At 35.6% G+C, this 26,233-nt stretch overlaps 2 protein-coding genes across 2 annotated transcripts in view; both read right to left on the minus strand.

Annotated features, from left to right (window-relative positions):
- Positions 1 to 2,176: 2,176 nt before the first annotated feature.
- LOC139142791 (WD and tetratricopeptide repeats protein 1-like) overlaps positions 2,177 to 26,233 on the minus strand; it is a 354,040-nt gene continuing 329,983 nt past the window's right edge. The window contains exons 10-14 of the mRNA XM_070712959.1: positions 7,539 to 7,727; positions 6,336 to 6,574; positions 5,280 to 5,448; positions 4,686 to 4,878; positions 2,177 to 4,149 (exon numbers count right to left, since the gene is read on the minus strand). Of these exons, the coding sequence (XP_070569060.1) occupies positions 3,820 to 4,149; positions 4,686 to 4,878; positions 5,280 to 5,448; positions 6,336 to 6,574; positions 7,539 to 7,727 (1,120 nt within the window). The 3' untranslated portion in view covers positions 2,177 to 3,819. The remainder of the gene's footprint in view (positions 4,150 to 4,685; positions 4,879 to 5,279; positions 5,449 to 6,335; positions 6,575 to 7,538; positions 7,728 to 26,233) is intronic.
- On the minus strand, positions 9,106 to 21,885 carry LOC139142801 (WD and tetratricopeptide repeats protein 1-like). Its single transcript, XM_070712969.1, has 8 exons — positions 21,451 to 21,885; positions 20,684 to 20,767; positions 19,519 to 19,565; positions 16,049 to 16,160; positions 13,330 to 13,517; positions 12,387 to 12,523; positions 11,457 to 11,623; positions 9,106 to 9,289 (listed from the first exon to the last, which is right to left on the minus strand). Exons 1-7 carry the CDS (start codon positions 21,493 to 21,495, stop codon positions 11,460 to 11,462), a joined length of 777 nt encoding a protein of 258 aa, XP_070569070.1. The 5' UTR covers positions 21,496 to 21,885; the 3' UTR covers positions 9,106 to 9,289; positions 11,457 to 11,459.

The following is a 26,233-nucleotide window of genomic DNA, read 5'->3' on the forward strand; positions in this document are numbered from 1 at the left end:
GGAGGTAATATGCGCCTCTAAAGTGGGACTTAAACTTTTGCTCAAACTTTCCTGAATCAAACTTTCGACCATTCTTTTACCATTTTCTCAGCAAGAATACAAATCAGGGTCACTGTGCAAACTTTGTTACCATCGTGACAAGTGACCTAAGATTGCTGATATTTGAAATTCAAAATGGCCGCCATCCCTATGTTAACTCTATGGAGGAAAATAACATTTTCGATTTTCGAAAACTAAGATGGTGAAAACTTTTTCATCAAGAGCTTTAAAATGAGCTCCAACAAGTGATAGATCAGAAGAGAATTGATAAAATTTGATGAGCCTGAATTTCTGTCCTCAAGACGTGTTCTCCCTTAAGATCAAATATGTCTACCCTAAACTTGTCTCTGCACACCCCTGGTGTAAGTCTTCTGAGAACTATTCATCTGATTTGAAAATTGCAAAATATACTGGTAGAATACAGACAATGAAGCATGCAAAACCAGCTATATTTTTTCATAACATGTTTTTAATCTAAATTCTACTTACAAGAGTTTGTACTTTCCTCACCATACAACTACAAGATCTGTTAACCCTTCCACCCCATATCAAAGTACAAAGATCCAGCCACAATGGTGAATACAATAGGAACTGTCAAATCTTGAGGGGTGATTTTTTAAAATTTGTATGTTGCTTGACTCTTCCTTTCTTCAAAGGAGAGCTATATGTATGCCCTTCTATCTGCTTACAGATGAGGGTTCTCCATACATATTTAAAGACAAATCCTTTTTGATATATATCTTACAAAAGGAAAAGTTCAATCACAAGAATCAGTATGTTACAACAGAAAATATCAAAGACTCTAAAAAGAATTGATATTTATCTATGCATAATCACACAACACTCAAGACTCGTTTTTTTTTGTGTGTCTGGTCAAAAAAAAAATATTTACAAGGGCAGTAGAGTAAAATATACCAAGTATATTTTGTTGACATTTGTTTGAAATGTACAAACAAATCTACTACACAAAGTATACACTTGACGGCAAGGTCATTTTTATCAATCATTTGAAGACAGTTTACCCACATAGTACTTTAGAAATGATATTTGAAACTGTTCTGGTTTTTCATTAGCAATGGAGTTGATATTAACCTTGATAAAATGTCATGAATAATTTTGGAGTGGTGCCAAATTTCACCTTGTAGCTTTGAAGTCTAATACAGGCTGTTGCATTATCAAATCAAGCAATTCTAGATTTCTCTTGATCAACTCAAAAATTCAGAACTTTCCTTCTCTGTCAGAAAACAACATGGAAATACTGCAGATGGTAGAGAATTGAGAAACACACCCATGTAGAATAAATGTATTTAAAAATGGCCTTTCATAGTGCATTGAAAAAAAGAAACAAATTGCCAAACAAGAGACAATCATGTAAATTTTACTCAATGATTACTCCATATCTTACACTGTACATGCTACAAATTGACTCATTCCAATCAAAGACAATGGACAGACTGCAACATGGACGAAAATAAACCATTTCCCCTGTACTGTAGACTCACAACAGACAATCACCAGGAGGCAAGGTCTCGTTCTGCTGAAATACATCAGTGTATTAAATTTTCCAATTAAAACAAGAGACAATCTGACATAGTCTCAGATACCCAGAATGCACTTGGGGGCTCTCTCAGGCCGTCCCACAGGTCTGGGGAAATCTAGTTCAAAAATCTCCGAGTTAAGATGGTGCCATACAGACAAGAGCAATGCATTCTGGGAGTAACTGATCTAAAAGTCATAGTTCCCCCTCATTACTGAGAAAGGACTTCGAAAGCCACTTCTACATAACCTTGATGTTATATTTTCCATGTCTGTTTTTCAAAACATAATTTACAGTGTGCCTCGGTTACTCCCACGATGCATCGCTCTTGTCCCCATTGCACTATCTTTCCCCAGAGATTTTTGAATGGCGTTTCCCTGAACTGTGTGAGGGCGAGCAGATGGCAGCCCCTAAGTGCAGTCAGGGTAACAAAGACTACGTCTACCCTAGAAGAATATCACCAGCAAGGGGTTAGACCTCAACTTTACTATTGATGAGTACTACAAAATTCCCTATAAGAACAAGCAGTGTATTTCACTTCTGCAGAGCAGTGATTTACAGTAATATTAGTATAGAAATCAATCTTTTGTTGTCACGCTCTTAAATTATTCAAGGGTCATGTTTTTTTTTTACGCGAGCATGTTAAGTATGCCAATGCATTGTTCTGATTGGACAGTGAGAGTTCAGGCTGGCTGTAGTAAAATTGAAATATATAAAGGTCGATGCCAAAATGAACATTTAGATGTAATAGGAAACTTGTTGCTAGAAGTCATTCAATAATTAGATACATAGTGATAACAAAAGAAACAGGGTAAGCTCAGTAAACCTGAAATTTTGTCTGACCTGCCTGACTAGAACACCAGGTCTTTTGTGCTGCTTCATATCAGTGTTGCCATTTTTTGTCATCTGCTTCAATAGTTGTGCCATAGCTGTGGGCTTGCTAAATATCCCTCTTGTCAACAATGCTTTGTCCTGGGCGGAACATGTTTATTCAACAGCACTTGCTGTTTCATCCTTTTTGAGTGCTCACAATACTAAGAAAAATCACTTTTAAACTGCCAGAAACACATATTTTCATATAATAGCAATAACCCTCTCTGCAGGTGGTATGCACTAGGGCACAGGCCCCTCTATATACAGCATTCACCCAATGGGTTATGCCCTGTAAAGACATTTTGTGTACATCAGCCTGCAGCAAGGGTCATTGTGCAACCCCTTGACTACAAGTGAATGCTGGGAATTACCAGTGCCATGTTGAATTTCTATACACCTTGAGTGCGGTGAAATTCATGCAAGATCGTCTAAGTGCTCAGAATGACCTTTGGTACACTGGATAACACTGGCAATGGTAGTCGAGGGCTTAATTTAACAAAATGTATAAATTGATTGTGACAATTACACTCCTGATCACTAAATGAAATGAATTAATATGTAAATGATATCAAGGATCAAATGTTGCAACTGAGTCACCAATGACAAGATCAAACATGGTGAATGTTTCCCATGAGTAAATATCTGAAAGTGCAATACATCTTTTAATGTCTAGCAAAGCCTATTATACAAGACTCAAAACTACAAGACTCAAAACTGATGAAAATTTTGACACTTTTGATGTCATTTGATACTTTCTGGGATTTTTATCGATACTTTTCAAGGTGTACACACATTCAATACATGTATCAACTTAAAGCAAATGTGCATTTGTACTCTATCATTTTTATGAACACTTATCAACATAAAGCCTGAAATCCTAATTTGTACAAAATTGCAACAAAGTTTTTTGACACAACAAGATAACAAATTGTTTGTAAGGATAACTTTCAACTCCATAATTTCCATAATGGCTGACATTTTGTCTGTTTTCTTTCCTAAGGCCCCTTATGTCACTGTTGAAAATACCATGCATCTATAAACAGCTCTATCTTTGTGTGTATAATTCACTTTTATGATACAGTAATGTCCATCTATGCAAATATGTATGACAATGCATAGATACTTGTTCATTTTACGGAAAAACCTATCAGGCAAATTTCAATGTTCAACATGAACTTGATTGACCTAATATTCAAATCACTGTCATAGCTCTTTGCACTCAATGTGCTGACTTTACAACATATAAATATGACTTCAATAATGTTTAAATTATATAAAATGTAGTTCTTATGTATCACTTTTCTCTAATGTATCCATTTGTAGGCTACATTGAGTACAATATAGCTACATTTTAACTCATCAGTCTATCTTTAGATAGAATTTGTAACAGTGTTGCTGAAATCTGCTGTATGCAACCAGGATTTGTTACAATATAGCTGAAATCTCCTGTAGTTGCCCAACATTGTTACAATGTAGCTGGAATCTGTCACAAGGTGTGTTGTCTGCTTCAACTTAGCTAGGTCTACACTGTACAGCAGCTTTTCTGCGTTTTCATCGTCAGATCCTTCTGAAATTCCTGTGATGCGGTATCCCATGTTCATCAGCATCACTTCGAGTGGATCAGCATTCATTCTTTTCTGATTTGCAGTAGCTGCCGAGTCTGTTTCTTCTATGTGTCTGTCATCCTCCTTCGGGCCATCCTGCAACACAGACAATGGCATGTGGGAGTTAGAATGAGAGGATGATATTGCTGCAAAAGGAATGAATTTACACATGGACCAGGAAATTTTCATTTGAAAGAGTTTGAACCAATACAGCCTAGGTCAAAGGGTGACAAAAATACAATTCAAATGAGGTGAAAATTTCTGATGTTTCCAAGCTCTTTATTGTATACTTTGAGTAAATACAGTAAATACTTTGAGTAAGTTGCAGCAAAATCATGACTCCAAAGCGGACATCAGTGCAAGATATACCATACAACAGTATAGCTGCTTCCTGTAACTTCTACCAACTTACAAAGAAAAGAATCCATTCGTACAGAATCCGCTTGCTTTGTACGTTTGTTTTACATTAGTGCTGATCAAATGCAAGTGTTTACGCAATTTTTCCTAAAATGAGACAAAATAACAAGTGCAACTTTCATGGTGTGCATGACCTCTTCTGCAGAACTGCATTCCACCAGAATAAGGTTTCTTTGATACTTTCTTCTTTCAGAAAAGTGATTATTTGAACTCACCTCTGGCCTTGGACTCCACAATCTGACCACAGGATCAATGCCACTGGTTGCTAAGAAACAGTGACTGGGATGTGGTTGCAGGCAATTGACAATAGACTCATCCCCTCTGAGAACACGGACTAAGTTAGTGGTAGCTTTCTCCCAAATGAAAAAGGACCCGTCATCTGAACCTGCTACAATGTACTGACCGTTGCTGTAATGCAGAACAGGATGAGATTAGAATCAGTCTCCAAAGAGTATATTTTATGTAATATTTATGCATATTAGAATCAGTCTCCAAAGAGTATATTTTATGTAATATTTATGCATACATGTATACTGGTACTTATATGTATACTTAGGGAAGGAAAAAAGATGTAATGCAAACACTGATTGGTAACACTTTTTGTAACATTTGTTATACATCTTATTTTGATGTCAATATTTGACCCTGAACTTATGGCTAAATCATTCAAAATCATGGAAACAGTTTGTTATTTTCATAGTTCAACACTGGGTTGGTTCAAGTGCAATTATTCCAAAATCTATCACCAAATTTGAACCATTAACAGAACCATGAACAAGCTTTGGACTTGTATTATTTAAATTCCTTACCTTCCAAAGAAGTTGGCTTCTTTGATATCTGTAGTTGTGTTACAATGACCACAGAATCTAAGATCATAGTCGTAACTGGCACTTCGTAACACTTTCTCATGTTCTGACTGCGTCTCTCGCTGCCTTCGACGACTACTGCCTCCATCACTCTTTTTCTCTTCTTCAGAGTCTGCAAAGAATTCAAATGGTTTGATTTTTTTTTGTAAAAGGACAACTTGCTTTCATCACAGTTCACACAAATTAGCCTTTTCCCTCTGTTCATATGACAACATAAGGGGTACCTACCAGGTAATTAGAAGATGCTTATCACAAACAAAAGTCATTGCGTTTTGCGGGAGAAATAGTTTAGCCCCTATTATGATGATTGTGGATATATTTTGCATTAACCCTTATCTTGCTACTCCTTTCATTTCCCAATTTGAAAAGTTGGCAATACCGGTACCTATATACCGTTATATATTTCTACCTACTTGGTACGGTAAATTATAGTAGGTTAAGTCAGTAAAAAATTTTGTTTACAGTTTACAGTATCTGTTTAATAGGCCTTAAAATGTTTAAGTCTTTGTTAAAATACAACATAGAACACAAGTTATGTCCAACTAGTACTAACTTGACCTGATAGTGAAATATGAAATATGTATTTCAGCAATTTATCATTTTGTTGGGAAGTTTAAATTACAATGTTGTGGTTGGATGTTTGTAATTCAAAACTTTCTTCTATAGGGGTGGAGGCATTTTGAGGTTCAGCACATAAAATTTAGGTTTTTGTTTGATTTGTGAGGTATTTAAAAGCAACAGAAGCAAAATTTTCCTGTTGGTTTTATGAATTTTTGAATTCCCCTAGCAATTTTACTATGCCAAACGACAAATTACTGCAACTACATGTACAATTATTTCACAGAAACAAACATTAAAATATATTACTTTTGACGAAAATATTTAGACAACCATACAATGATCACCTCCAGAATTAAGAAGTCAAAAAAATCAATTTGGGAAAAAAATGGATATTCGGCAGAACAATTGATAATTTTACTCAGCGTTAGAGTCACTTACTTGTATCCTCTGTCTTGGAATAGAGGGCTGCACATATATCCCTATCAAGCTGTTCAAAGGTATGATTCTTGGCATAGTCTGGGAACTTTTCCTTGAACTGATGCAGGCAATCCAGTGCTTCTTTGGTCCAAGTGAGTTCAAACAAGCACTTGGCTAATCTGAAGTGGGCTTTGCAATGACTTGGGTCAATAGATAATGCAATATGACAATCCCTTAGCCCAGCATACAGGTCACCATCCCTGTTAGCATGAAAATAAATTTTGGCTTAAGTATTTTGCATATTTAAGAAAACAGTTTACATGTACCAAAAGTTCTTGCAATGACTATACATATAACCAGATATATGTCATCATTTCAAGCTAGCAATCTGAAAAAAAATGAGAATTGTAGCACCTGAAATACTAATATATTTTGCATTAAACTTTTTGCAACATTACATTGTTACTATGTATCTAACTATCAACTCATAATGCAACAATTTAACAACTGCTTACTGTATGTATGTAGTGATGTGAAAATTTGTTACTCTTTATCATATGATTGAAAATACCATGGAACAATGTAGATATTGATACTTTGTGTCACACTTTGTGTCACACTAGTGTATACATTATTCATGGACACTCTGGAATACACAGTAACTATTAAGTTTCCATTCATTCTTATAACTACTGAACCTTTGTGATAAGTTGAAACATTGTAATAAAATAAATAATGGGCATCTTCCACTGTAAATGGTATAACTGTTCATTACACATTCAAAATACGGCCAAGGAAATTAAATTCTTTGTCACATGTAGAATTTTGAATTTTTTGAAGGTGCAAAACACAGTGTATTTGAATAGGACTTTACAATGTAGCTTTTCTGCATAAAAATTCTTCTTTACAAATTTTTTGAAAATTTACTCAACACCTGCATGCTTGATGGATGTCACATTGTACTGTAAATCAAGGAGGGTAAAAAGAAGTTTCAGCTTTGATTCTTGAATGGGTACTCACATTACACGGAAACAATCAAGTAAATATAAAACTTGCCTGTGTAAAAATTTACTGAGTGTGTTTTTGTACCACTTGCCTGCTTACCTCTGAAAATTTGACTGGACGTAAAACACAGAATTTAATCACTCCGGCCAAGGGTATACAGCATCTCCGAAACATGTTCAGCAACATACCCACACATGTGAATTGCTCCATGTAACTTACCATTTCCTCTTCATGTAAGCTGCAGCTCTATTGGCAAATAGTACAGCACTATTCGGTGCAATGTATAATGCTTGGTTATACAAATTTATTGCATACGTCCATTGCTGTCTTGCAAACACTTCATTGGCTTGTATCTTTAAGGCCTCAGCTTTTGGAGGTAAACCATAAGTTTTGCCGCACAAACTTATCCTACAGGAATAAACAAAATATTTCTGGCTGCTTGTATCATACAAAATGGCAAACAACATTCTTATGTGATTCTAGATAGAAAAACAGTGATGTTGAAAATTTTTTCTTTTTATAAATTGACAAACACAAAGTAATATATCGACATACACTGTAGATAGGACATTAAGGTGGAAATGAATATGAGTAAGTGAAAAAGTTACTACACTGTTAAAAAATTTATTGAAACTTAAAGTTCGTTTTTGGTTTAACTGTGAGTTTCTGAACTGATCTACAATGTCTTCTGACCACATGCAGTCTGAGTATAAACCCATGTGGCTACTGTCCAAACAAAACTCTTTTCAAACTTGTTATAATTGAAAATGTATTCCTAGATAATCCCACATTGTATTGACATACCTTATTGGTAGTACGCAAGTAATAAAATGTCTTTGACAAATTATACGTTAGGAATGATAATGCCTGACTGATATCTTATTAAACCCTTTCATCCCAATTTCCCTCTCTGGAGGTCCAGCCTTTCCATAGAAAACAGATGGGATTGGGTCAAACCACAGTGGTGAAAGAGTTAAGCCTATCATCACAATGGTTAGCTCAAATCTATTACAACTGTGAGTGTGGATCTGTTTACAGGGACTGGGAGAGTTGAAGAGGTCAAACTAAATTGAAACTGTTTTTGCCTAATATTTATTAGGTCTAACCTTTTGGACTGGGTTTCCTCATTGATCTTGATACCGTTGGTATGTGATATGTGCTTTGACACACCATTTGCTGAGGACCCTGCAATTGATGTACCATTGGATGACAGCACTTCTGCAACATCTGACAAAAAACCCAAAATTATTTAATGATACACTCCCATTAGACAATTTCCATATTGCACGTAAATATGAACATGTGAACAGTCACCACGCAACTCGTAACACAGTATACCTTGTGTTAATTCTGTATTTTGTTTTGTAAGTATTTTCACAGAGAATGTGGACAACATACTGTATTCTTCTTGGACATATTGTACATGCATTGCAATTATATTTTCAAAATAAACCATGAATATTTCAAGTGTGAAGAATAACAAAATGACTAACAAGGACTTCAACACAGTATAAGCAAAAGCAGTGTGTGTGTTTCATTCAATTTCAGCTGTGAGGAGTCATCACAATTATACCCACAGCCACTTGGTTATTGAGCCACCATCGTCAGAAGTGGAGACATAGCTGAATGAATTAGACCTCCGACTTCTTTGCTAGATGAGTAGGTACAGCATGTTGTGAATTCAAATCAAGTCAAATCAATAAATTCCTGAATTCCAAACAATAGTCATGAAAAAGCAGTAAAATATAGTCCCTAACCTTTTACTACACCATTACTTGTAGGGCTAGGTAGTATGTAATCTTCATAATGAAATCTCTTTGGACTTCTTTTACTTGTGACGTCAAATAAATATATCTGTTCTCCGCCAAGATTGACCAGTAGTTCTTTGCCGTCAGGACCAAAAGTTATATAAGTGGATACTAGTGCTCGGAATCTTCTATTGTAATCATTCTGTTTTATAGGTAAATGTCCTGTGAATAGATGAAAAAGTGTTATTTTAATGATAAGAACATTGCTGATGACATTACAGAATGATATAATGCAAATACTGCCATCATGCCTTGTACATTAGATATGTATACCAAATCACAAATTTGACATCCAAATTCTTTCGTAAACTCTGCAGCTTGAGTTTGATTTTAAGAAAGGTATCGATTTTTGGCAACTGTTCAGATCTCATAGATGCGGTACAATTGGCATGTAGCAATTAAAGTGTTATTCTAATTATGAACGTTCAACCTGTGCACCCATTTGTTCAGCTGGTGTGCTGCTGACTAAACACTGTAGAATACATGACTCAATATTATGTTCAGCCTATGTGAGCCCTGTGTAAACCTACTGTAAACCCAGTGTTAACCATGATTTGGCATTGTGTTAGCTGTGCCTCAACCCAGTATTCACCCATTGTAAACACTAAATAAGTCATTGACGATGACATAGTCCCAACTTGTAATAGGAGTATTAGTCTTGATGGGGCAGGGAAATGTGGTCATTAAGAAGTATCACTGGAGTGTATATGTTCAGATCTATGGGCACATAGGTCTATGTCGTTGTTCCCAATTTGAAACATGAGGCATGTCTAAGTTATGGTTCTAAATCGGGAAAAAAGATCAGACCTCTAGCTGTATTTGCCAGCCAAGAAATACATATGTGCATAATAAATGAGGTACAAGATGTGACATCTTAAGGTCTAATATCCTATCAAAATTGAAGCATATAGAACTTGTGGTTACTGAGTTATGCATATATAGTAAGGACAAAGGTCATCAAGGTCACGTGACATTTGGAAAAAAAATTGTATTGCTAATTAATCCCTATGTGCCAAAAATCAGACCTCTAGCTCTATTCGCTTGCCCAGAATTAGATATGTGCATAATTAATGAGGTAAAGCGTGTGTTGTCATAAGGTCTCCCATCCTACTAAATATAAAGGACATAGCACTTGTGGTTACTTATTTATTGACATAAACGTATATTTTAGGTAAAAGGTTATCGAGGTCACATGACATTTTGTCAAAAAATTTCTATCCTATAGTTATCCCTATATACCAAAAATCAGACATCAAGCTCTATTGGCTTGCTCAGAATTAGATATGTGCATAATTAATGAGGTACAATATGTGGCGTCATAAGGTGTCCCATCATACCAAATATGAAGGGTGTAGCACTTGTGGTTACTGAGTTATGGTCAAATATGTATATTTGAGGTCAAAGGTCATTGAGGTCACGTGACATTTTGTCAAAAAATTGTATTGCTAAGTTATCCCTATATACCAAAAATCAGACCTCTAGCTCTATTGGCTCGCTCAAATTAGATATGTGCATAATTAATGAGATACAATATGTGGTGTTATAAGGTGTCCAATCATACCAAATATGAAGGGTGTTGCACTTGTGGTTACTGAGTTGTGAACAAATATGTATATTTGAGGTCAAAGGTCATTGAGGTCACGTGACATTTTGTCAAAATGTCTGAGATATCTGCGTGAACGGATGGACTGACTCACGGACGGACATGACCAGATCTATAAGCCCCCTGGACTTTATCCATGGGGACTAAAAACTGTGTCCGTGCATCCTTTTTGCAATATGAATACGATGAAAAACTAAATTTTTATTTTTATTGGCCTTATACATGAATGAGTCTATGGCGAACTGCCTTATACATGGGAGTCTATGGAGATGTAAACTAAAAAGTCCTCTAACACGGCCAAATTTGATCGCATTGTGAAACAAATCGACGTGCATCTGTATGGGGTAGGGTACTATTCTTGTGCAAAGTTTGAAAGAAATTGACAAGGGCATGTCTGAGATATCTGCGTGAACGGACGGCCGCACGCACGCACGCACGCACGCACGCACGCACGGATATGACCAAACCTATAAGTCCCCCCGGATGGTGTCCATGGGGACTAATTAGCCCTGTGTAAACCTACTGTAAACCCAGTGTTAACCATCATTTGGTATTGTGTTAGCTGATCATCAACCCAGTAGTCATCCACCGCAAGCGCTGCATTAGCCCCATGTAAACGGTAAACAGTGTTCCTTGCAAACAGGTCCATCCTCATCACTGATAACAATGGGTTTTGGCCAAACCTTAGTGGTGAAAGGGTTAAACCCAACAATATACATGTAGTACCTGCTATAAAATACTGCACACATCCTTTGGTACTTCTCCATCTGGATCGGGATCTGGTGCGGGAGTATGCCAGGATGCTCCAAGCCTTTCCTCGCTGGAAAACCTCACAGGATGTGGACTTAGCATTCGGATATCATAGACACGCACATATGGATCATTAGCACCAACTGCAACAAGATTGACAGAGCATGTGTGGTAACATGTATGAATAAAGTTTAATATTGATATAGATTGAAATAATTATGGCCATAAATCTTGAAGCTGTCCCTTTAAGCATTACCATGCTCAAGTAACACTAGTTCTTATGGGTATAAGAACATGTGTTATTGTCAAACATCTCTAAACTTTGGAGCAGAAATGAAAGCATACAAGTGTAAACATAGACAGTAGAAATGACCCTAACAAGAAAGACTATATAGAATTCTATAGAGTGCTATAGATATTCTATAGATATCTATAGAAGTTTCTGTAAGTTTTTACAGTTTTGGCACCATTTTTTGAATAATTCTATCAGATCTTGTTTATTCCATAGAATTCTACAGAAAAACAAGATTCCATAGAATTTTATAGAAATTTTTTGCACAGGAAGTCTCGCCTCTACTGTGTACATGTATGGTGCAAGCTACAATTTTGGCACAACTGTCTACATGTACAGTATGTGTGGTCAAAGTCAATGATGTCTGCAAACTTCAAAAATTGATTTTTCAGAGTCATGTCTGATTAACATCACTGGTGTCACACAAGCAGATTGTTCTTCATTTGATTTTGTTTTCATTATTATTACAGCCCTGATGGTAAATATTTCCGATTACAAGCATCAAACTTAAATCTGATTAACATTTTCTTCAGTGTAATGTGTATAGTCAGTATTTGAATTATTGAACTCACTAATTCTTGTCATTGCTATACATGTCAGTCCTGATAACTTACCAGCTAGCATTTCCGTTCTCAGTGGATTAATTGTCAGACACTTGGCTTCAGCATGGTTTCCGATGTATGTATTGAGATTGATCAGTACGTTACCACAATGGTCATTACATGAGTGTGGTGACCTCAAGTCAAACTGTCTGTTGGCACAAATAAATGTTCAATATTAAAACCACATTCTCTTTTTATTATTTCATTTCCATAGAAATTGTTACAATTACAAATTAAATTGAAATTTACAAATTCAAACTGGAATATTTAATTTCTGATCTGTCCGTTTGGTGTCCAATGTAACGAATAGAAGGCTGAAATATATCTACTGCCCTCAACGGTGGCTAGGTGTATAAAACAGGACTGAGGTCACCCTAAAAGACTGCAGAAAACCAGTAATATTCACAGCCATGTTTATGTCAGGGGCAATACTGCTACAGGAGTCTACTCACAGTTTGATTGTTACTCAACATGTACCACACTTAGGGGCAGCATCAAAGGTTCAAGAGGTAAAAATTGCCAGGAGAATGAATATTTTGAAAAAGCAGCAGAATTGCACACTTCCATGTTCGGCCCCGATTTTTTTTTCAACATGTACACTACCCCCCCTGCCCTTGTTTAATGCAAGCTGTTGGCCTCTGCTGCACTCGGAATTTATAATTATATTTGCTACATTTCTGGTGCATGTGTTGACATTTTACACATTGATGTGACCTGTTCGGCAATAGATTCAATATAAGTCAATTAAGTTTAAGGGGGGACTTAGGGATTTAAGTTTCTTATTCTACATTGAACTTTAGGCATAACCCCGCACATGACAACAGAGGGGTAAAAAATACAATTCCTATACGATGATTGTTAAGAACAAATCTACAGATCATATAAAGATCATTTCAGTACATTTTACACTGACGCAGAGGACATATTTACTATTCACTGTTTTGATATATCTTACCTGATAGTCCCATCTTCTCCTGCACTCCAAAACATGTATGGCACATTTGGGGCTACAGCAAGTCTTTTAACCCTGCCGGCATGGCAACTAAAGGCTTGTGTTGTCTCACGAATATTAATGTCATGAACTCTGACCTTACAATCAGCTGCGGCAGTTGCTATGATGTGGTCATTGGTATCTGGCATAAACTGCAAACAAAGACGGAAGAACTTTTACTATGGTTGTCGACGAGACATTTTGGCAAGAGTGACGTTTGTGGATGCAGGCAGTATTCTGCATTGATAAGTGGCAACCTAGGGAGTCATTAATGTTTCGGGACTAGAGTATACACATACTGGGTGTACGAAAACCCTATACTCAGTTTTATTCAAAATGAAATAAGATATTGATAATATTGACTGATTTGTGATAAATAATGAATAATTGTTAAGGAGATGTCATCCATCATTATCTAGAAAAAGTGTAACTTTGTGTTTTCATTTGAATTTAAATGAGATTATTCCTTGTGGATAGATTTTAAGACTTTCTGACAGAGTAATGCTTTGTCCAAGGTAAATTGCACCTGAGATTGACAAGACACATTTTCAGAAAAAGTTATAGGTTTTTGCAAATTTTTATGTGACTACAAACATTGGGGATGAGAGTGAAGCTTAATGAACAGAGACAACATTTGCCATAACTCAGATGCAAGTCCTTTGGGTAATTGAAAAGCAACCTAAGGAGTCATCTGGGCAATTCACCAGCAACCTGGAGAGTCCTTTCAGTAATTCACTAGTAACCTGAGCACTTGTTAGGTAATTCACCAGCAAACTGGGGAGTTGCTGGGTAATATAATTCATAGCAGCCTGGGAAGTCATTTGGGTAATTCACCAGCAACCTTTGGAGTTCTTTCAGTAATTCACTAGCACCTATGTACTGATTAGGGTCATTACCTAGCAACCTGGGGACTGTTAGGTACCCCATTTCACTAGCTACCAGAGGAGTTGTTAGGGTAATTCGCTACCAACTTGGGGAGTTGTAAGGTACATTTAATTCACTGGCAACCTGGGGAATTGTTAGGCAATTCACTGGCAACAAAGGTAGTTGTTAGGTACTTCACTAGCAAACTGGGGACCGTTAGGTAATTCGCTAGCAACCTGGGGAGTTGTCAGGGTTACAATTAGGGACAGGGTCTCAATTAGGGACAGGGTCTGAAATGCACAGCTAAGGGTTCCTAAGAGAAAATTTGTTAAAGTGCCAATCCTAATTGAAGCTTTGCATCCATGAATCTTCAATAGCATCATATTGTGTAAATGAATTTGAAAGTTAGAGAAAATGAAAGGAGTAATATACAATCAACTATTAATTTTCTTCCTGTAAAGTTCATACAGAAAACAAGCCTATTAAAACACAAATTGTTGATAAATGTTTTTCAGTTTTGATTCAGATCTGAATCTTCATTGATAAGATTGAAAGCAAAATTTTTGAAATAATGTGCACATTTTTCTCTCCATTATTTCTATCTCTTTTGATGTAACAAATGTGAAAGGGTTTCTACTTCTCAAACATGTTGACTAGTTTTACACTATGACATTTCACGTACATGCAATGTTATAAATTTGCAGGATGCAAAGATTATCAAAATTTCAAGTAAAAATTCATGCTAAATGGTGGCTATATTCCAATCACATATTTACAGAATCTAACAACAGGTATTATGAAATGAGTACAAGCACAACAATGTCCGCACAACATAATTTGAAGATCTGTTACAGAAATTGGATCTGCAGGAGTAACAGCCTACATGGTGTTTTAAATTCCACCACGTAACAGAAGTACCATGTTTGAAAGTAATTTCATTATAGTCTGCAGCATGAAAATAAACAAATCAAATCACATGTTTCTGTATCATTTACAACTATTCACAGTATGTTTCCATGATAACCTTTGACCTCAAAGTCTGTATTCCCAGTGTAGACAATCAATATGGCTATTAAACAGAAATTGGTTTAGCAAAAAGTGCATTAGGTTACAATAATACACAGGCGACAGCCTGACACAACTAAATTATTTGATTTCATTACTATTGCATTACAAGGATATTGATAATACATGTATGTCATTTATGATTATGAAATCTCTTTTTTTGAAAAATATCATTTTTTAATACTGTCAGATTACTCAACACACATACCCCAAGCAAACTGGAAAGTGAAAAGATTAAATTTTCAGAAAGACATTGCAAAAGAGCCATAGAAACAAAACAAGGAAATTCCTTCTATGACGTCTGAAAGAGGAAACACTCTAAAGTAAATTAATCTAAGAATATCAATAATGTGGTGATGAATTGATTCAGATATACTTGACTGTACTTATAATTTCATTATACCTAAAAGTCATCAACTGATAGTGAATTTTGTGATGTCATACCCTCAGACTATATCTGATAATGTATCTGATTATCCAGCATTGTGGCCCCAGATTTTTCTTAATCTACAAATTCACCGGCATTGACAAACCTATAAAATAACAGCAATAATGTGCCCACTCTCAGTTTACAATGGACTCAAGTAAACTTTGCATGATCAATTGTAAGAGGCAAAGCCAAGGGGTACGTTATTGCTCAATTAAAAATGTAATTAAATTATTCCAAATCCAGTAATATCATATTTTTTTGTTCAACTCAACAGAGTTTTCAAAATGTTGATGACACACATCAGAACATCAATCAATCTCCTACCTTTACTGAAAATATATTGCCATGGTGACCGGTCCTTATTGTACACACTTGTTTATGTTTCAAAGGTTCCCAGATAATTGTACTCAAATCATCTGAACCACTTGCTAGTAGGCTGAAAGAACAAAAGATGAATTATTACAAAATAGTGTACTGCCTTCCTTGTGAATACTGACTCACAGAAAATGAAAATGTTGCCTGGACAAAACCAGGAAATGACTGAACACTACGATGTTTTATCATCTTCCTCCCAATTTCACACACTTTTATGATTCTTATTTTTCACTTTCACCGTATACAATACAATCAAGGTTGTAAAGTTTACATAACTAAACTCACACGTGACAATATTATTGAACTGTTCCTCTTTCTGTCACAGTAAGATCATCATGTTTGCTAACACTATTTCCATCATTTGTTTCCTTGTAATATGAGAAAAATCTTAGACAAACATTCACCCTACCGATATGCATACATTTTTAGGATACTTTGTGTAAAGATAATGATATTAATTGGAGTGAATGTGATCAGGGGGAAATGGTAAAGAAATTGCCAAACCAAGGTTTCCCTAACAAATTCACCAACTTGGTATGGATTAAACCCCATAGTCATCATGTAGTAGTTAAAATCTGAATACATCACATGGTGATGAATGGCAAGTAGTCTATCAGATGGAGGGACCATTATTCCATATGGGGTAACTTCCATAAAAATGCACATTTCTTTCTTTATTACATCAATTTATCTTTTGTTCATTATATTCACTGTCATTGAGTTTTATATCTGTTTCCCACAATACACTGAAAACTATAAAACTGGCACTATTTTTATATCATTGTACATATACACATACATGTCTCACACGGATTGAATGATAGGGTCAAAGGTTGAATACAGATGTATTCCTACACAAGCAGGAGTTGTTTCACAGATTCTGTGATAAACATGAAATACTGTAAACATATTTGTGACCTGCAGCAAAACTTAACTGTAGTTAAAGCAAGTATTACGTGTCAAGAACACTCCATAAATATTCTATGCATAACTATAAAGGCCATCATGCTGTATGAAAAATATTTCCACATTCAGTCATTTTCTTAACAAATAACAAAACACTTCCTCAAGATACGTTGAATACTGGCCACATAATGCTCAAGGAAAAAACTTTTATGAAAGTTTCAGTTCATAAAACTGAAAATAATCAGAATCACAAGTTAGAGCTACAGTCCCTTACGCTTCACATGGTTTGATAGACATATACAATTGCAATAGTCTTGTAGTCTTAAGGTGGAGCTGCATGTTGCCAACACAGTTTTTTTCAAAGCAATATTTCTCATCAAAGATGACAAGGAAACCCCCTCATTCTATATATTTTCAAAAAGCAGAGACTCTAAAGTTTAGTATGGTAGCAGCAGTTTACTCAAAGGATGAAGTGGGTGTATATTTGGGGTAAAAAACCTCAATTTTGGTATTAATGATAAAAATTAATTTAAGTCAAAAACTTGACGCTATTTTCTGAAATGTAATATTTCACTTGAAAGAAGAGTATATGTAGAAAAAAACGACTATTTTATTTTGCATTATCTATCCTCATTCAAAATGGCAAGGGTTGAAAAACTGACACTCAAAAAAAGTGATTAAAATCATGATTAGTAAAATTTATTTAAAATGTAGGAAGTTTATTGCCGAACAAAATAGTCGTTCTTTTAAGAGCATTTAAAGAAAATAATGTGAAAATTTCAGAAAATTTGACCCAGCCAGAGTGGAGTTAAATTCTTTGGATGGAAATTTAGAAATTGGGAGGAAAAAGAAGCCAGGAAATCGGGTAATTTGCATTCATTTGCATAAATTAACACTTCTGAATCACGAAATTTACGACTGTTTGACAAGCTAAAAGGTGAACCCCACCAACATTTTAATCTTGGGTTAACATATTAATTAAAATTGAATGAATATTTGCAAAGACGTGATTTTTGAGCAAAATATGCTGTGTTGGGTGCAGTTCCCCCTTAATCTTTCACTAGTACAACAGGGGATGAAACCTTTGTTCTTGACAAGATATTTGAAGGCAATAGCTGTATTTTTCATCATATTTTAAATAGTTTTGATCTTAAAAGCAAATACATTTCTGTATTCTTCCTTGTCAAGTGTGTTGAGATAGACAGCATTAGCCACGCATACACTATGGATTGTTTATGATACAATTTGCAATATTGTTGTTGACAAATGGATTCTGGTCTGGACTAAAAGTCAGTTGCCCACAATAAAACTGCATCAGTATACACATGAAAGAAGTTCATGTAATTGACAAGTGAACACACATCAATTATGACACATTTTAGGCAGTATGGCAAGATACTATATTTTACACAAAGTTCAAAATACTGAATAACATATCCAAATTAACAGCTAATGGAGCTGCAGCAATCGGATAAGAAAAGTTGAATGATATTGAATCACACTGTTAAGAATAAGAAAGACGATATTTGTCATGGAATTTCCCTCATAAATAATAAGTTTTGTTTCTAAGCTGCAAGGTCGCAGAGTAATCTTAAAGTCTGGCAGTGAGCCAGACAGACATGATGAAATGTAATAACTGAGTACTCAACGTATTAAGGAATAAAGATGGGATTAGTTTGTAAGAAGAGTGTCATTTACGGCAAATGGACGTGACACTTGCTCAAGTGAATCTTAACTCAAAGACAATTGTACATATTACATTCACTGATATGGTGCAGATCTGAAGAAATTTGCCCAAATTTTAAACTTTATATTGAAAGGGAACAGTTTGTAATTTCATCACAAAAGTCTTATTGACAGTTTTACTAAAAAACTTGCAATATATTAACGCTTTGAACCCGGCTCGGACATAAATGTCTGATGACATCATAGAGTACCAGGGGGTCAGGGTGCAAAGTGTTAAGTAAAAATACAAAATATTTATGCTCTGACTGCTTATCAAATAATAGGTGTATTCTGCCTTTGTTTATAGAATGAAGACCTTGAAGGACCGGTGCAAGAAGAAATGTCTTCCTGTAAAGATTTCCTTTCTGACGGTGTGATACTGAAATGATTTAATCCTTTGGCAACTTTTTATCAAACTGGTAATAAAATTTATAAAATATTTATGAAATAGCAAATTAAAAAGCAGACAAAAAAATTACAAATTCTGTTGACCAGTTTAGAGTCTTACGAATGCCTTGGGCATCATAATGCCCAAACAATCTACTGCATATTGTAAGTACATTGAATGACAACAGGTAAAAATACTTCAGTAACCATATGGATTATGAGAAAAAACTAATATTTGGTTGTAAATTATATGTAATGCCCATACATTTGGAATGAAAAGTTATATATGATGGTAAATTATATGAACTACCCATGTATTTGGAATTACAACAAATGAAAAGTTACTATTTTGATCAACAATTATTATAAGGTGCAGATGAAAATGCAAACTATATACTTACTTTCCTTTCTGGTTCCATTCTAAACAATTGACACAGCCTGAATGTCCCTGTAGGATTGAAAAACAAATTTTTACGTTAAAGACCTACGGTGGTAGATATGATGTATTGTTGCATTATTTTGTTCTGCAAAAGCTAGCTTTTAGCAGAGCAGATAGGGTAGAGGTAGCAGAGCAGATAGGGTCAGAGGAAGCAGAGTAGATAGGGTCAGAGGTAGCAGAGCAGATAGGGTCAGAGGTAGCAGAGCAGATAGGGTCAGAGGAAGCAGTGCACTGAAGAGCCCCACATGGTTGAATCTTTCAGTATGTCTTTGTAAATCCTCTTGAAATACCACGAGGCAGATTTTTGTACAATCTCTAAACCAACACTCTGGTGATTGCAATCAAGTTGGTAGAGTGGAAAAACTTTTCTCTCACTCATTTTTGTAGCTGGTTTGGTTAAATCATCTGTTTTGAAGTTAAGTCATTTTTTATATCAACTGCAACAAACATTCACAAGGCTTGTCATCTATAGAAATTTTCAGACCATGTGTTCAAGCTGGTTGATTTGCTTATTACACTGGCATTCATTACAGGTGCCCATGATACCAAAGAAACATTAGCATCAAATTAAACAAAACAAAACATAAAGTCATCTTTGTCAACACAAAAGAGGCAATACTCTGATGAAACACAGTAAAAGCAATGCTCTAAGTAACAATGAAAATCAAGGCAATTTGGTGACTTGACCATGATAATGCAACAGTAATGATCATGATTACTGATTGCAGTGGTTTACCAGAGTCTCCAATTCTCGACTTAGGGCCATCCGGGTACTTGTGGGTTCTTAGGTCATTTTTGTGTCACAGGGTGGTTAAAACAAATACATAATTGAAGTTTTGATTTTTTTCTACAACCAAACCGATATTCAAAGTTTCAACATACATAAATGACATATCTTTTAGTTCTGACTTTTTCACACTATTTATAAATCATTTTCTCATCAGTATCACCTGATCTCTTATTCACCTCGCTCGCGTTTCACCTACATGTACTGACGTCATTCTGCGGTCAAGAATATGGTGACAAAACTTGTCAGCTCATTGTTATCAAAAATCTCTATTAATACAGATTTTCTCGGTATACAAGAACTCTGGTAATGTCTGTATTGATGTTGTTTCAAGTCTTACCTGCAATTCAGCTTCGAGGTTCAATCTTGGCAGCAGAAAATCATTGACGTGTAACTCACGCTGGAATTTACAACATGGTTTGGTCTGAAATAAAACAGGCCAAATTAGCAAGGGGAAACAAATTGACTTTCCAATTTTAAAAACCAATATTTAGTGCTCACACAAGACACAATGACGGTAGATTCGCTCGATCTCAATGGAATCAGTATCTTAGAAGCAACAAGTACTAGTACAAGACATGTAGACAAGATGTCATTGAAATTTGAATACAGATTTTGATAGTGCGCGTCGGCATGTCTAATGGACCGGTAAAACTTGTACACTGTGTATATCAAACTCCTTAAAACTTTAGACACTGTAATACAAGCAAAGTTGCTTTTCTCATCAGCCTGATGAAAGTAAAATTGAGTAAAAACTGATGACATTGGTGAGGTTGGGTCCGTATGACCTCTGACCTTCATGGCTTCCAGTCAACTGAGTAAATGCAACGCATAATGCAACAACTGTACCGCCTGTTATTCGTACAAAATACTGGATATGCCCTAAATCTATCTTCCCCGAGTTCTTACGGATTGATTATTAGAAAATACTTTCGACAGCCAGCTCCGCAAGACGACGATCGACTAAATACGTCTTAACTCGAGTGGAGCCTGCCTCAAAAAATGTACACATTTCGAACACAGTCTCTCGGCATTGACAACACGGGCTTTGTGCCACTGCACTCGCTGAAAAGAGAAATTCAGATTCAAAGTTAACAATTTCCTTACATTAATTTCACGGTTCTTCAGTCTTCTAAGGATACTGTCGGCCATATTCCAATATTTCCACGTACGTCAAACTGGACTCAGGTATTAGGTGCGAAATACGACTGGTTGTGATTCCCATACGCCGGGAAGTGTTGCGACCGAACTGCAAACGCCCATTCTTTACGCAATATCGTTTTCTCAGGTAAGTATTATGCCTTTCAATAATAAGTTCTACTTAACTCAAAAGCACATTTGCCATGTATCCAAAATAAAGTTGCTAGAGCAACTGCTCAGTGGACTTTGCGAATATGTTACGGCAACGAATTAAAGACAGGTGACTCTGTAAGTTCTACAAGAGATGTGCGCATGACATTTTCAGGCGCCTTTTGTCGTAGAATCCACCAAAAGTATGAAATGCAATTTTTGGCAATTCTTTTGTCTATACTGCGATGCAAATCACATTAAATATTTTTGAATCTTACAAGTAATGTCAAAATATATGTAAACATCATTTTTACATCCAGTTGAATAAATTTGCCGATCTCGAAACATACCCTTTTACGGCATATTATCTACATTAGATTCGGATTCGAACTTTGATTCAAATTCGCCCAATCGTCGAATTCCGAATTAATGCAGGTACCACCATGACCAAGGGGCTGATGGAGGTACTACATTCCAGGGTACTTAGTAATCTCGTTAATTCTGTTTATATAAAAAAACTTAAAGAAACCGATTTGTTATTTGTATCGTTGTTTCAATTATATTGTTGTCGTTTCAAAATATGTAAAAGACATGATAATAATTTGGCTTCCCCCATGAGGAGTCCACTGAGTCACCAAAAGTTTTGGACGTTCTACACAGGGCAACAAAGTATAAAAAAACAATAATGTAAATATAATATTTATGAAATGTACGTATCTTTAATAAATTGTTTTGGTATTTCATCAGGGTTGAGCTTCCTTTCCGCTCAGTAATGCTCCAAAAATCACTGATCGAGTGTGGATCACACTTGACACAGTGGCCGTCTAAGCGGCGTCCAAATCCTGTTGGGAGCTTGGAAGATTGATATAAGGGGCATTCCGTTTTTCTCCCTGCTTCACTTCGAATACTTTCTTGAACTCGGCAAACTTCAGCAACTTTTTCTCATTTTCCCTCCCACAAGATTTTTTTGTGCTTCACTGCCAGTACTCCCCGGATTTTTGTTGTTTTATGATTTCCCTTATTAAACATTTTAAAAGCGAGAAAGAAATGTTGAACTGCACGCAGCTGACTTCTATACGACACAAGCATCTGCTCAAGGAAGTTTGCGAGAGAGAATAGCATCCACCTGCAATGTAGTGACATGGCGATTTCAAAAGAAGTCAATATGATCGTGGACTTCTGCAAAAAAAGACGCTACCGCTGTTTTGCGACCGGCATTCGGAGCCAATAAGGTTTTGGAAGATTGCACAATGCGTAGAGGGAGGAGTGTTATGTGCACTAAAGTTAAACAAATACTCCAATCGCTCGGGGAGGTTAAAATTTTGAAGATAACAAATTCAAATGGAGTCATTTTATGGCAGTTTTAGAATGTTTTAAACATACTTTTCATGAAGACTCAAATTTATATGAGACACAAAATAATTTTAATGCATTGCCTTGTAATCAGAGACAATTAGTGAACAGCCATGATGGAAATAAATTTCATCAGAAGCCGCAGCTTTACTTGGGAAACTTTTTTGCATCCCTTCATTAATATAATGCCAAGAAATAGAAAATTCAATATATATCATGCAAAAGCGTTAGAGGTTTCTACAGTGCCAAACATTTGTGTGATTAACGGACTCAAAGACAGGGTATTGTATTGCAGTGGTATTAATTTGGAATGCGGCTTCTATTTTGAAACTTAAACAGGTGTTTCCCCTAATAAATGCTTTGAAAGACAAAATCAATAATTAAATATTGCATATTTCATTTTCTAAACCTTGTCCAATTGCATTGTAAATGTTTGTCTTGAAGTCGTTGAACGCTAGGAGAATTAGAATAGGTGCGAAAACCCCCTACTTCATAACAACATATTTTGCTGATTAGCCTGGCCCATAATGATATAAGCAACATTGGACACTGATAAGATATCAGGCACCGGCTGTGTGGATAATTTTAATAATGAGCATTCCAGCATGCTTTAGGTTGTAAGGAAGAGAAACTGTCGTAGAGGTACTACAGATAATAAATCCTAATTTATTGTCAAATTGAAAAATTGGATATATAAAATAGCAGGCAAAGTATGAATTATATCGATCATAATGAATCCTAAAGGCTTTCTGAGAAAACGCAATGAAATCTGATGTTATGAAAACAGTTGCCGAAGGACACGCTGAAAGTAAAAAATGACAAAAGGTAACTATCGGTGCACGCGGATTTTTTACTTCGTGTCTGCCTGCAATATTTTATTCACTGGTATCTGTGGTTGAATTTTTTTCGACGGCAACTTCTTGGAATTTTCCAAGCCCCTCGGTTTCATATGGTCCATCCCGTACACCTATATCGAATATTATACATGGGCTAGTTTTGTTGACAAGGTCAAAGCTGTAAAGTGGACTACTGAACATGTTTTGGGAAATAGACCCAGTGTATCAGTACACAGAAAAATTATGAAAATTTTCAACATTTAAATCTACTTTTATTCAAACAATAGTATTTTACGATTCAAGATATCTTACGTGAGTTTAGCACTGTTTTGCTTTTGTTTTCCTTTATTATTATGTGATATGTATGTACTTGTTTGAAGTATATGTCATGTATAACTCTTGTCAACCGTCCGGAGTCATCTTATAGACACCATGTTCATACTTTCTAAAGAATATTGTTCTGAAGTAAACACGATTGGAACTAATTTGGGTTAATTGGATTTTCATAATCTTTAAATTTCTCAAAAGTTTTAGGTGCCAGATAGTTTAATGTTGCAATAATACAAATTACTTATAAAAACAAGTGTGTAATGTAAAAAGAAAAGCAGATGAGACCACATTTGTAGATTAAGGTTCCAAGACAAGAAATTGACCTTTTTTAATCTAACAATTCTCTGGTGGTTAATAAGCTCAGAAGCCCCGTAAATTATATATTTTTGAAAGCCTGGATATAGGGGAACATTTTGGTAACAACAGTGTCACCATTGTTTACATAACTATCACGTGACAGGTAATTTGCATAACCTTTCAAAAATCGGTTTTCCCTATGTTTTGTCTCAATACTTCAAAATATCTGACTCAAACTTGCTGGAATGCAAGCTGTCACAAAGCTCTTCAAAAGTGTGTCTCAGATTTTTTATATCTTGCTTATTTTTTTTTGGAGCACAATTTTAAAGAAATCAACTAGGGTTAAATTCACCGCTCTGGAAGTTTTTCTGGCATAAAAATTGTTTAAGAAGGTTTAAAAAAATTCTGAGACACACTTTGGAAGATCTTTAAAACAGCTTGCACTCACACAAATTTCAGCCACAAAACATAGTAAAAACCGATTTTTGAAAGGTTATGCAAATTACCTGTCACGTGATAGTTATGTAGACAACGGTGACAATGTGGTGACCAAAATGTTCCCCTACATCTAGGCTTTCAGAAAATATATAATTTATGGAGGTTCAGAGCTAATTAACCACTAGAGAATTGCTAGCTTAAAAAGGTAAATTTCTTGTCTTGGAACCTTAAATCAACATTACTTCACCATCCAATTATCCCAAAATAGTTCCAATCGTGTTAGTATGTCAATTTGATGAAAGTCTTAAAAGTATCGATTAACATTTTTTATAGTGCGTATGTACATTGCAAACATTATACAACTGCTTTGTCGAGGACAGTGCACTTCAATTTGTGACGTCATCCATTCAGAGTATTACTGATAATGAATCCAGTATTTTGGCCCCAGACGTTTAAATTACCTGGATAATGCCAAAACAATAAAATAATAACAATAATGTACCCCCTCCCGGCCCATAGTGGACTCAAGAAAACTTTGCACTCTAAATGTGCTCGGCCTGGCCTCATACATTGTTTTGTACAAAATTTTCTTCAGTCCATTACGGGTCGGGAGGGTACTCAACTTTCGCATCGAATGAGCTAACTGTCAATGGAACCTGCCATCCTATCGCTGAAGTTTAGGGCACAAATTTTAAACACATTACCCAAAGATGAGGTTTCAGTTTACATTGCGTATTTTGATGTTGGACGAGTTACTAAATCAATTTGGTAATGTTCATCGCAATAAAACACAGCATGACATGGAAAAATGTCATTCTCTGTGAGATAAGAAAGTTTCGTAAACACGGTACATATGGTCTGACCTTCTCAGAGTCACATAGTGCTATACTTAGAGAGTTTCCTCGATTTTCCGTAGGGTGTTTGTGAACGTCGCCTTAACAACAGTTGTGATTTCCTCCTTCAAACATCAATTTTGCTAAGACTAATATAACTGCTATTTTCGAGTAAAACATCTCTATTTAAATGAAGTAAAATACGGCTTGTTAGACGCCCTTTTGAGTGTACACTGTCTATATCAGAGTCGTAGTGTGACCAAATTGCCGCGGGGGGGGGGAGAACCTAGCTTAGCTAGAATTTTAATAATTTACATAAACTTACTTAAATTGGCAGGATGGAAAATTTCGAGGAGGAGGGGAACAGCGGCTGCCCCCTTCGTTTACGGCCCTGAATATTCGTTGAAAGTTCAGTTCTTCAGTATCTCCGAAAACATCATCATCTTCTTCATTCTTATGAATTCATAGTTTCTCTTTCATTGTCAGACTTATATTTCCCTTTTGATAAAGGCG

This window comes from Ptychodera flava, chromosome 10 (assembly GCF_041260155.1).
Source record: "Ptychodera flava strain L36383 chromosome 10, AS_Pfla_20210202, whole genome shotgun sequence".
In the NCBI taxonomy this organism is placed as follows: domain Eukaryota; kingdom Metazoa; phylum Hemichordata; class Enteropneusta; family Ptychoderidae; genus Ptychodera; species Ptychodera flava.

Coding starts and splice junctions, on each gene's coding strand:
- LOC139142801 (XM_070712969.1), bottom strand. CDS start 21,495: ATGGCCGACAGTATCCTTAGAAGACTGAAGAACCGTGAAATTAAT. Junction 20,768..21,450: donor TGAAGAACCGTGAAATTAAT/GTAAGGAAATTG, acceptor GTTTTATTTCAG/ACCAAACCATGTTGTAAATT. Junction 11,624..12,386: donor GAGAACGGAAATGCTAGCTG/GTAAGTTATCAG, acceptor ATCTTGTTGCAG/TTGGTGCTAATGATCCATAT.